At 35.4% G+C, this 13196-nt stretch overlaps 1 protein-coding gene across 50 annotated transcripts in view; it reads right to left on the bottom strand.

The window, feature by feature from the left end:
- LOC310740035 (uncharacterized protein) overlaps positions 1 to 13196 on the bottom strand; it is a 208258-nt gene that overhangs the window by 2196 nt on the left and 192866 nt on the right. For 49 of the 50 annotated variants that reach the window (XM_083566395.1, XM_083566389.1, XM_083566407.1 and 46 more), the window contains 11 exons: positions 12324 to 12635; positions 4399 to 4704; positions 4032 to 4322; positions 3496 to 3801; positions 2976 to 3263; positions 2569 to 2859; positions 2033 to 2338; positions 1515 to 1802; positions 1108 to 1398; positions 572 to 877; positions 64 to 339 (listed from right to left, as the gene is read on the bottom strand). In XM_083566395.1, the coding sequence (XP_083422521.1) occupies positions 64 to 339; positions 572 to 877; positions 1108 to 1398; positions 1515 to 1802; positions 2033 to 2338; positions 2569 to 2859; positions 2976 to 3263; positions 3496 to 3801; positions 4032 to 4322; positions 4399 to 4704; positions 12324 to 12635 (3261 nt within the window). Of the gene's footprint in view, positions 1 to 63; positions 340 to 571; positions 878 to 1107; positions 1399 to 1514; positions 1803 to 2032; positions 2339 to 2568; positions 2860 to 2975; positions 3264 to 3495; positions 3802 to 4031; positions 4323 to 4398; positions 4705 to 5407; positions 5977 to 12323; positions 12636 to 13196 lie in introns of those variants that run through there. The other variant, XM_083566405.1, reaches the window with a different exon arrangement.

Genomic DNA, 13196 nt, shown 5'->3' with positions numbered 1-13196 from the left:
AACTGGAGTTATAAAGAGCCTGAAATTTTCTAAAACATAGGCTGCAACTATTTAAATGAATACCTGCACAAACACTGATGTTCTTCACTGCCTTTTTGGAAAAATCCTGGTCGCTGACCACACACTGGAAATCCGTTTTAAAACTCCAGTCCTGCCGTTGAACCCTTTTCTCACTGACCACTTGCACAAGTCCATCTGCTTGCATTCTTACTTGATTTCTATCATTTTTCGCAGGTGCTGGGACCCATTTGATCTTTGGGTTAAGTCCAGTTGCAATACAAAGAAGTGATGTGGAGTTGTCTTTACCGGGAATAGCTGAAAGTTCCACCGAAGGATCATCTGCAGAGAAGCTCAAACATCTTAGCATGAAATCTCTATGAGACCAATTATGAGTGAAAATTGAGGAATCTCAAAGCCAAAATTTACTCATCATGATGAATGTACTGATATTACTTTCAGTGTTCCTTTACAGGATCATCTATTCTGTTATTTGTATTATATAGTATATTATATCTATAACTTTTATATAATATTTAAACATGTAAGAAACTGAGACTAAACTAATCCTCACCAAAAAGTTTTCCTGTAGATTTGGAATTCCACTTTGCAGAATGGCTTTGTTGAATCTGACAGGTGAAAGTGTTCTCTTTAGTCTGGAGTTTATTTTCAATAGTGACACGTGCAGTATGAGTGTCCATGTTTTCAGACATCTTGAAATACTGAGTTTCAAAGGTCGTGCCTTTATTGTCCTGGAAGGTGACGGCGAGCTCACCAGAAGGCAGATCTGTAGCAGCACATTCAAGCACTGTGGCATTTTCTTTCTCTAAATCTGCGAGGTTCCTCCTGATCACCACTGAAGGTGATTTCTTTATCGGTTCTGAAATAACATGAGGTAAAGTCTGATGTGTTAAAATGATTAGCTAAAGTATAATATTCCAACAGTAAACCTAATGCACACACATGTGACATTTAGGATAATCCTCATGCATCTAAATGTTGTGTTTGTAATGGCTAAAAGAAGCTACGGAGAATCCCATCACATATTACTGTGGATAAATTCAGGAAAAAATGTCAAAGAAATATGAAATATTTGATGATATACGATACCTTTGATATTAATCTTTATCTCGACGTCAGGGAAGCACTTATGTACAGCCTTGCATGTTAATGTCTGCAAGATTTTCCATTTTTCTAAATTGATAGTCAAATTGCTAACAATTTTTTCACCCAGTCTTTCATCAGTGGCTTCTTTAAGTACTGTATTTCCATCTTGAATCCATGACACTTTGGCACTGAGTGGAGTTTCCACAACACAGAAGGCTATTACTTGTGTTTGTGTCAGTATTGATTTGAGGGAAGGTTTCTCCAGACGTATCAGCGGTTTAGAAATGGAATAAGCTGCAGGATACAACACAATGTCCATTTACAGTTATGTATAAGCATTTGTTTATTAGTTTTTTCCTAAAATTACACAATTATGAAATTTTTGTGGGAACAATCCTTCGTTAGAATACCTGCACAAACATTGATACTCTTCTCTATCTTTTTGGAAGGATCCTGTTTGCTGACCTCACACTTGAAATTGGTTCCAGAACTCCATTCATTTTGTTGAACCGTATTCTCACTAAACACTTGCACACGTCCATCTGCTTGCATTGTTACTTGAGTTCTAACATTTCCTGCAGGTGCTGGGTCCCATTTGATCTTTGGGTTAAATCCAGTAACAATACAAAGAAGTTTCTGCGTTTGTGATGTAGATCCGTCTTCACTGTGAATTGCTGAAAGGTCCACCGAAGGATCATCTGTAGAGAAGCTCAAACATCTTAGCATGAAATCTCTATTAAACTAATTATGAGTGAAAGTTGAGGAATCTCAAAGCCAAAATTGACTCATCATGATGAATGTACTGATATTACTTTCAGTGTTCCTTTACAGGATCATTTATTATATTATTTATAATATATAGTATATAATATCTATAACTTTTATATAATATTTAAACATGTAAGAAACAGACTAAACTAATCCTCACCAAAAAGTTTTCCTGTAGATTTGGAATTCCACTTTGCAGAATGGCTTTGTTGAATCTGACAGGTGAAAGTGTTCTCTTTAGTCTGGAGTTTATTTTCAATAGTGACACGTGCAGTATGAGTGTCCATGTTTTCAGACATCTTGAAATACTGAGTTTCAAAGGTCGTGCCTTTATTGTCCTGGAAGGTGACGGCGAGCTCACCAGAAGGCAGATCTGTAGCGACACATTCAAGCACTGCTGCATTTTCCTTCTTTAAATCTGCGAGGTTTCTCCTGATCACCACTGAAGGTGATTTCTTTATCGGTTCTGAAATAACATGAGGTAAAGTCTGATGTGTTAAAATGATTAGCTAAAGTATAATATTCCAACAGTAAACCTAATGCACACACATGTGACATTTAGGATAATCCTCATGCATCTAAATGTTGTGTTTGTAATGGCTGAAAGTAGCTACGGAGAATCCCATCACATATTACTGTTGATAAACTCTGGAAAAAATGTCAAAGAAATATGAAATATTTGATGATATACGATACCTTTGATATTAATCTTTATCTCGACGTCAGGGAAGCACTTATGTACAGCCTTGCATGTTAATGTCTGCAAGATTTTCCATTTTTCTAAATTGATAGTCAAATTGCTAACAATTATTTCACCCAGTCTTTCATTAGTGGCTCCTTCAAGTACTGTATTTCCATCTTGAATCCATGACACTTTGGCACTGAGTGGAGTTTCCACAACACAGGAGGCTATTACTTGTGTTTGTGTCAGTATTGATTTGAGGGAAGGTTTCTCCAGACGTATCAGCGGTTTAGAAATGGAATAAGCTGCAGGATACAACACAATGTCCAGTTACAGTTATGTATAAGCATCTGTTTATTAGTTTTTTCCTAAAATTACACAATCATGAAATTTTTGTGGGAACAATCCTTCGTTAGAATACCTGCACAAACATTGATACTCTTCTCTATCTTTTTGGAAGGATCCTGTTTGCTGACCTCACACTTGAAATTGGTTCCAGAACTCCATTCATTTTGTTGAACCGTATTCTCACTAAACACTTGCACACGTCCATCTGCTTGCATTGTTACTTGAGTTCTAACATTTCCTGCAGGTGCTGGGTCCCATTTGATCTTTGGGTTAAATCCAGTAACAATACAAAGAAGTTTCTGCGTTTGTGATGTAGATCCGTCTTCACTGTGAATTGCTGAAAGGTCCACCGAAGGATCATCTGTAGAGAAGCTCAAACATCTTAGCATGAAATCTCTATTAAACTAATTATGAGTGAAAGTTGAGGAATTTCAAAGCCAAAATTGACTCATCATGATGAATGTACTGATATTACTTTCAGTGTTCCTTTACAGGATCATTTATTATATTATTTATATTATATAGTATATAATATCTATAACTTTTATATAATATTTAAACATGTAAGAAACTGAGACTAAACTAATCCTCACCAAAAAGTTTTCCTGTAGATTTGGAATTCCACTTTGCAGAATGGCTTTGTTGAATCTGACAGGTGAAAGTGTTCTCTTTAGTCTGGAGTTTATTTTCAATAGTGACACGTGCAGTATGAGTGTCCATGTTTTCAGACATCTTGAAATACTGAGTTTCAAAGGTCGTGCCTTTATTGTCCTGGAAGGTGACGGCGAGCTCACCAGAAGGCAGATCTGTAGCAGCACATTCAAGCACTGCTGCATTTCCTTTCTCTAAATCTGCGAGGTTCCTCCTGATCACCACTGAAGGTGATTTCTTTATCGGTTCTGAAATAACATGAGGTAAAGTCTGATGTGTTAAAATGATTAGCTAAAGTATAATATTCCAACAGTAAACCTAATGCACACACATGTGACATTTAGGATAATCCTCATGCATCTAAATGTTGTGTTTGTAATGGCTGAAAGTAGCTACGGAGAATCCCATCACATATTACTGTTGATAAATTCTGGAAAAAATGTCAAAGAAATATGAAATATTTGATGATATACGATACCTTTGATATTAATCTTTATCTCGACGTCAGGGAAGCACTTATGTACAGCCTTGCATGTTAATGTCTGCAAGATTTTCCATTTTTCTAAATTGATAGTCAAATTGCTAACAATTATTTCACCCAGTCTTTTATTAGTGGCTCCTTCAAGTACTGTATTTCCATCTTGAATCCATGACACTTTGGCACTGAGTGGAGTTTCCACAACACAGGAGGCTATTACTTGTGTTTGTGTCAGTATTGATTCGAGGGAAGGTTTCTCCAGACGTATCAGCGGTTTGTGCGTCTGATAACCTGCAATACATTACCGGTAAATTACTTATAGTTAGATATCATGAAAGTTTTTTAATGGTCTTTCTGCAGTACTGACCTTTGCACATGCTCAATGTACTTTGGAATTTCCAAGATTTGTGTTCGGCTTCACACTTGAACTCTGTGTCTTCATTCCATTTCTGTTTTGAAGTGCTGATTTCACTCAGTATAGAATATAACTTGTTGGATTTATCGGACAATTGGAATGTCTTCTCGAGTGTGTTGCTTTTAAGTTTATTACCACTTTCATACCATGTAACTTGAACATTTTTAGGAGCAAAACCGTCCAGCCAACAAAAAAGTTTAACGTTGTCGCCGGTTGTGCCTGCACTCATTGTGATTGTACCGTTTGCCACAAACTGTTCTATAAGACAATGAGACAAAAACAAGTACATGTCATACATTATGTAGTGCTTACCAGAAATCCTTAAAGTATGGAATATTTTTATACTGTACACATAATCCTGATGATATTGATGATGTCATCACATTAAATTTATTGCCATATCATATATAATGACAAGGAACTGGGAAACATACCTGGCTCAAATCCGAGATGATGGCACTTCTATATGTTGCATGAGTAAATTATTGAAAGCTATATTTGATCGTTTCTTAAAATGAAAAAAGTTGATCATGACATCACTGCCATTTGATTTACTTTTTGTCGACTCAGGTCATAAATTGGATGAGAAAGACGAAGGAGAAAAACACTTGGCTCAGGGCCTTAGTGGTGAACAGATTGGAAAGTACAATTATGTCGATTGGATTTATTTGATTAATTAAACATTATGAAGTAAAAGAATAATAATAAAAAAACTATATCTAATCTAACCAGACTAGTTTGTCAGGTGGTACTCATTTATTTTTTTTACGTATCTGTCTGTTTGGATGGTGTTTTTTTTTTTTCCACAAACACACTATAACAGATAATGACAAATCAACTACACACATCCTATGAAGCTCAGGATTTATCCCTGTTATATTTGTTTGATATTTGTAACTATAAAACATTACAATATTGGACTTGTGTGTGCGCGCACGTGTGTATGTGTTTTCTCTCTTACAGTTTTTGGTGTTTTGTGGTATGGCTAGAGGAAGAAGTGCAGGACAGGCTTCAGCGAGCACAGCAAACAGCGGATGGGAGCGTTAGGCAAGAGGGAGGCCAAAGATAAACGGCAAAATCTTCCCGAAAAGAAGAAGTGAAAATCATCTGCATCTCTGAGATGGAGTGAAACACACCTGCACAGGAAGAAGTGCTCCATTTACACAAATTAATAGACTATTTACATGTAGTGTTTTGCCTGCTATGTAAAGAAGGTTTTTTTTTTTCTCTTGGTTTAAAAAAAAAAAAAAAAAAAAAAAAAAGTATAACAATAGCTTTACTGTTTTGATGCACAACTGACCGAAACATGAGACTTTGAAATCTTCATATTTTTTTTTTCAAGGATGTTTATTCGAGTAAAAGCATAAAAACGTTTAACTTTTTTTTTTTTCCAATGTTCAAAAGTATTTACAGACATAAAATATAGAGAAAGTAGCCAAGAACACAATAGCAGAAAGTCAAACTCAGATCAGTATAAAGAAGAAACATAGAAGTCCAAACTCATATCCTCTCAAAGTTTCTGTACTCATTTCACCTGAAATCACAAATTTAATCCGGTTAGATCACAAAAGTCATCTTTTTTTTAATATAAAATATATTCTCTTTTGTATTGAAATAATACATGAACGTATACTGTATACTTGTATTATATTAATATATACTTACAGTGAATTCAAATGTATTGGGACAATTTTTTGTATGAAAAATAATTTTCTTGATGTTAATTAAAACTAAACGCCTAACCCACTTTTTTGAAGGTGTGGACTGTAAGTAGGATTTTGACTTTGTTCAAATTTTCATTAGATTTGTATTTTTATATTTATGTGACACATCAAAACTTTGATGAATCAAGTCAACCGTATCATATATATATATATATATATATATATATATATATATATATATATATATATATATATATATATATATATATATATATATATATAAACTGATAAAAAAAATTGGACTGGGAAATTTGTACTATACAGTGTTCTTTGTACTTTTCTATAATAAATTTCTCAATAACAGTAACCAATGACAGATTTCGATAAAACATGTGGCCTTCTGTTATCAACACTACATGAACAAAAGTATTGGGACACCTGACTTTTCCAGCCAGATGTGCTTCTGCACCCAACTGTTACCACAAAGCTTGAGGCACACAATCTTTAGATGCAAAAGTATTCAGTTTTCCCTCCACTTGAACTAGGAGACCCAAACTTGGTCCAGCATGACAATGTTGCCCCTGTGCACAAAGCCAGCTCCAGACCTCCAGCTAAAGATCTGCTTAACATGGTTTGGAGTGGAAGATCTCCTGCTCTCAACTCTATTGAACATGATGAATTTATACAATGACTGTACCCTATGCCTCCTCTCCTCACCTCACCTACTTTTTGTACCTGACTACTAACACCCTTATGTCTGAATCAGCACAAATCTCCAAAAAAATCAATTGGAACCTCTTCCCAGAAGAGTGGGGGTTATTATAAGAGAAAAATAGAGACTGAATGTGAAATAGAATGTGCAAAAAAAAAACCCACATATTGTATGGTCAGGTGTCAACAAACCTTTGCCTATATAGTGTATACTCATAAATGATCCACAATAGGGTGAAGTGATCCAGTCAAAGTGAGTTATTTTGTTCTAGCAGCATATCCTGAGGTGTTTTATTCCTCTTACAGGATAGCAATTCCTATTTCTTCAGTATTTAAACATGATCATGTCCTGTTTTTTAACCATTTAAAAACCTGGACTGAAACAATATGTCCATTACTTTGGAAAGCAATTATTACTGAATGCTCAATACTAAAATCCTAATCTGATGTACAGGCAGAATTATTGTTAGAGCTGCTGTTATAGATTCTACAGTTTAAGGATTATAATTCAGTTTTCACAGAAACGGTGTGACATGCAAATTTGTACACCAAACCTTGATATCAGCCTGTAAAGTGATATAAACGCAATACACTAATTAAAAAGCTACATTGAATGCTACATTTTGGTTTGTCCCAGTCCACCTGAATTCACCCTGTTTATACTGAATGGATCAGGTCTTACCTTGATAACAGTCACTCCGATGCTGTAGAAGAGGGTGATTATGAAGAGGAATACAAATGTTATAGCTGTGGTTGCAATGTTATCCTCCTCGATTTCCATCTCATAATAGATGTACTTTGTAAAATCATAGCAACCTGCAGGCACACACACACACTTTTATATAATATTTATAATTATATCAATAATAATGTATGTAGCAACTACAGTATGTAGTATAAATAGTATGGTGAGTCTACATACTAAATATGAAGCGGCTAATCTCGGTCCTGTTTGACCACGCTACGTAAGGTTTGGCTCACATTTATTTAAAATATTCACATTCAAAATGGCCGAAGTGGGAAATTTTTAATTGCTGTTGAATTCTTGACTACAGTCAAAAGATTTGATTTTTTTTTTTTTCTAGAACAGCTCTGGATACAAAGTGTCTGTTCTATGTTCTTTTTTCTCTAGCAACAGATGGATACCAGTATCTTTAGTACAGAGGCCAAGATGTAATGTTCAGTTTTTTTTATATTTACTTTGTACACAAATCTATGGCTGATTTGACAAACTTCACATCACTCTCCATCACTCCATCATGTCAGAGATCATCTAGAACACCACTTTCTGAACTGTTTTTAATTTCTTTTCATAAATCTGCATTTTTTGGTGCCCAGGTGTTAGTAATGCAACCCAAATACTCTATAATGGTACATCAATTAGCTGACATGACCCAGATTTTGCAGCAGATCCTGAGGTGATTTATTCCTCTTAGAGTCCAGCAATATGCAAACTATTTCCAATTTCAACAACTTGAGACATTCATTTCCCATTTAGAACTACATCCAACGTTGTGAAAAATCCACAAAACAGTTTCTCACTTATGATAACATTGATAAACAATATTTAATACTTTTTTGCCTCAGATTTACTCGATATCAAAATCCTAATCTGTAATTGATACATTATAGCTGTAATTATTGCCAGAGCTGATCAACACCTTTTGACAAATAATTACACTGATATTTATGACATTCGATAGATGCCCTCATACAAGTATCTCATTTTTATACAACTAAGCAGTTAAGAGTTATACGTTTTGCTTAAGGGCCCTTAAGTGGTGCTGAGATTTAAACTTATAACCATCCAATCTAAAATCCAACACCTTAGCCACTTCCCAATAGCAGATTGTGATCTAAGCATTTATCTCATGATTATGCAGGAGACTAGTGTTCAGGTGGTTCCTTATCAAAGTTGTGTACCAAATCAACAAAGGTTGATTTTGTATGTATTTTAAAATTCAACCTGCATATATACCAATATTTTTGTGCCTTTTTACAATAAACTCTCTTTATATCGTTTTTTAAGTTAACTATTAAAACCAGTGACTCCAACCTGAGTAATATGCTAGTAAACGTGTTCCACACTATAATGAGAGGCAAAATGTCTTGGCTTGCTGTGGATAAACAATTACTGTGGCAATTTTATACACGGCCTAACGAGGAACGATTTTCACCAACAGAGCAACAAACAAAGCTGGACAAAAATACTACAAAAATGCAAACACACACAAACACATTGTGAACTGTGAGGGAAAGCTTTAGACAATTCTCGATTATTGTATTTGACGGTATTCATAGTTTATTAATTGATTTGTATATTTATCCAATGTTATGAAAATTATTTGAGAAGATATTTGGTAGATCTTTGGGAGGGTATATTAATTATTTTCTTTTTTATATTTTTTTTTAATTGTATGCACTTTTTAGGTGTTTTGGAAGTAGTTTTAAGGGGAAATTGCAATCCAATATTTCCCTTTTGAATATTTAATACATTAAAACAGTCCAGTTGAAGCAATGGCATTCTTTTACGCCAATCTATTTTCTATGGATATGGTCGGTTAGTGCTGTATAAGGTAAGATGATATTAGAATATTTCCATACTGCACAGAATACATGCTGAAGGATTTTTTATTGTCATTGTTTCAGTGTAATACTGCATTAGACAAGTTGCAAAAACCAAGGACACACAAGCATTAGGCATCAGACATACTCAAGACAATGACATCACATTAGACAAAAAAAAAATTTAAAAGACAGAGGACGGGGCAAAAACAAGCATTAATAGCAGACAACACAGTTTCTAATAATATGTAGGGCAGGATGAGGGAACATTCAGGCTGAGATACACTAAGTTGAGTGGATTTGAACTGCTAGCCTGGATGGACCTGGATATGAGGCGCACTGGGTCCTCGATGGACTCGTGATAAACCCTGCAGGTGTACACAACGCCTTTCTTCCAAGATTGGGAATCAACAATCAGCTGACTATACATTGAAAATTGTTTGTCATTCTGGGGAACGGTGGTGTTCTCCTTATAGTAGCTCAGACCCTCCACTGGTTTATCATCAACAAGCCAAGACACATACACCTCCTTAGGGTAGAAGTCTTTTACATAGCAAGTCAGGGTCATTGATTCTGAAGTCTCTGGTGGAGCGAGCACGTAAACCTTGGGGCATATCGTGGTGCCTATGAACATAAAATCACAGTCAAGGTCAAAACATACACAGTCTCCTTCTCATGCATCGTTTCCGTATGCCGGGGAACATATCCTGATCATTGGTGCATCGTTTTAATATAATTACATATGAGCTTTGAAATGTACTTTTTTGCTTAGAACTTTTTGAACACAAATAAAAACCAAGAATATATATATAAGAAGAAAAAACAAACATTTCCTACCAGTTTCCCTTGCGAAATCTTTTCTCTCAAACTGCTGTGGGAATCCGGAATGTTCCACTTCGCAGGTGTATTTGGTGCCGTTCCTCCACTCTTCGAAATTGATTTTGGCTGTGATTTGTGCCGTTTTAGATAAGATTTGTTTTGGTAGGGAGGGTATCTCTTTTTCACCAATTAACCATTTAATGCCCTTTAAACCACTTATATCATTGACACTGCACACCAGCTTGCCAGATCTCAATAATAGCATGTCCTTGGTGGAAGGTGGGGTAATTTCCACCTTTATCGGTGTTTTTTCAACTGTGTCCCCTGTAAAGGTGGTAGAAATAAGTTATATTTTTATTTTTTTAAGAAGCGAATATATTTTTGAATTAAATACACAAACATACAAAATATAATCTGAAATTGCACCATATAATTAGACTTTAATTAGACATTCATGGTTCATTAATAAATGACTAACATTCTCATTGAGTTTAGAGGGCAAATGATTACTTTTAAGCAAACTTACAGAATTGATCAAGTACATGTAGAGTTAAGTTAAATTAAATTGTTTATATATGTATATAAAGAAAAAAAGGAAAAGAAGAATATAGTACATACCATAAACTGCTTCTTTGGAATCAGTGAAGTCCTTTTGCGTGAATGTGCACTTAACTGTACCGGTCCATTCACTGGAGCTCATTTGCGCAACACTTATGGCAGTGTAAACTTTGTTATTCTGGCTTACTATGGTGTCTTTGACTTTAGTGATAGCCTTGTCATCTTGAGTCCACTTAAATGAGTGTGATTTAGGTGAAAAATCGGAAGCTAAGCAGATGAAAGTAGCTGTTCCATTGTCTAGTTCTTTTTGGGTTGGAGCTGTTAGAAGCAGAGATGCATTTTGCTGGAGCACGTCTGCAAAACACACACACACACACACACACACACACACACACACACACACACACACACACACACACACACACACACACAGACACAGACACACGTCCGTATATAGCAGCAATGTTGTGTTGCCACAGTACATGAAGGCTGCAAAAGTGCTATTCTTTCTACTACATAATGTCTAAATTCTCAATAACACTTAATAAAAAGTTCTTTTTTTTGTTTTATTTGGTGCACTAATGAATTACGAAACATAACAAAAACGATCAAACTCTGAACTTTAAGCTTTTGGTAAGGAGACATTGATTTGATGTTAAAGAAACAAGTCCCCAGTTTCAGAGTCAATAAATCGACATATTGCTGTGTTATAAGTGGAATAAAAACACTTTGCATTACACCAACTTGATTACTGATTTGTTTTATACATCTAACATTAACCAATATGTGTTCTTCCATAAATGTTAAGTTAATAATGGGCGAAAATAATATGATTTAAATCTAAAATTAGAAATACACTCAACTAAATATCAGAATTATTGATGCTACAGCAAACATTTCTGGTAACATACTGTGGCAACAAGCAAGCAAGAAATCAGTTTAAAATAAAAAAGAGAATGTGCTCTGTTTAGCATTGCCAGAGAAATAGCACATCAGCTTTGGAATTTAAAATGTTTGACTCTGAACATGAAATATTCCAGTTCTGATTGAAACATCAGCAACATTCGAAAAGACTGTAGGAATAACAAACTTTCGGTCAGACACTTTAAATGGCCAAAGCAGACGGTCTCAGTATGATTAGACATGCAGCATCCTCTTCAAAAAAAGGGACTTGAGGGAATTTGTTCTGTTTACAGTCTAATTTCATGCCCTTTACTAAGTTTTCTTAAAGAGTGATGCTCACACTGAGACTGTAACTCGATACTGTAACATGTAGCTAAGAAAAGTATTGAACACCATTCTAAAGTCCTAACCATCAATATGACCTTAAAGACTGTATTGGGTGGAGTATTGAACTTTTAATACATTTCTCATAAACCAGAAAACCTGGTTGTCAGAAAAATCAGAAAAACAATTATCCATCTATGAGGATCGTATGGTTACTCTTAAATGGCAGGAGGTTCACTTTGTTTAGGCATTAAAATGATTATAAATGTTGAAGTGTTTGTTTCTTGACACTGGGTTGGGGCCATCATGGATAGTTTGAGAAGGTGTGCCTACCTTTCTTTTGCAATTCTGCTGATTTGCTTCCTTTGGGATTTTTGACCTCGCAGGTGAACTTCTTTTTTGCATCCCAGTCAGAAGCCTTGACACGGGCGTGGCTCACCGCACTGTAGCCTCCACTCTCTTGCACAGCTGGGTATTGCACAATGCCAGACGAAATTTCCGTGTTACTTGCATCCTTCCATATGAAGCTCAGTCCATCAGTGGTGGGCAAATCCTTTGTGATACAGCCGAGGGTGATTAAACCATCTGAACCAGCTGGGCCGCACTGCCATGCGGTAGACAGGGACTGTGGGGGACCTTGCGTTGCTATAGATAGATAGATAGATAGATAGATAGATAGATAGATAGATAGATAGATAGATAGATAGATAGATAGATAGATAGATAGATAAAACAACAGTACATTTCATATCAGGCTGGAAGTCGAACCTTCAGTTGATCTTTTGTTTAATTTGCAGTCATTTTTTCTCTCTACTAGAACAATAGTTTTCCTTTCAAAATCACACCTCAATTTTGCTCACTGTTCTATCACAGAAATCATACTACATTCAATCAGCAACATCGATAATTCATTCCAAAATCTATCATTCATTTTTAGCAATAAAACTGCAGGAATTTTTCAATTATTTCTCATCAAAAACAAAGCAAAAACTCTTCCATCAAAATCCACCCACCAGTTCCGACATCAACTAAGATGCAAACAAGATCATCATCATCATCTCATCATCATCATCTCATTCTACACCAACACAGTCTCACGGCATTTTATGATGGTCACGAATTTTAATCTATTGATTCGTGTTCATGGACACGAATTTCCCTAATTTTTTGTGTCACTCAGCACGACTGCCTCAGTAATGCTGACAG

The sequence above is a fragment of the Silurus aristotelis genome (assembly GCF_946808225.1).
Source record: "Silurus aristotelis genome assembly, chromosome: 17".
NCBI lineage: Eukaryota > Metazoa > Chordata > Actinopteri > Siluriformes > Siluridae > Silurus > Silurus aristotelis.
The sequence above is the reverse complement of the archived record's forward strand: the minus strand, read 5'-3'. Positions and strand labels throughout refer to the sequence as shown.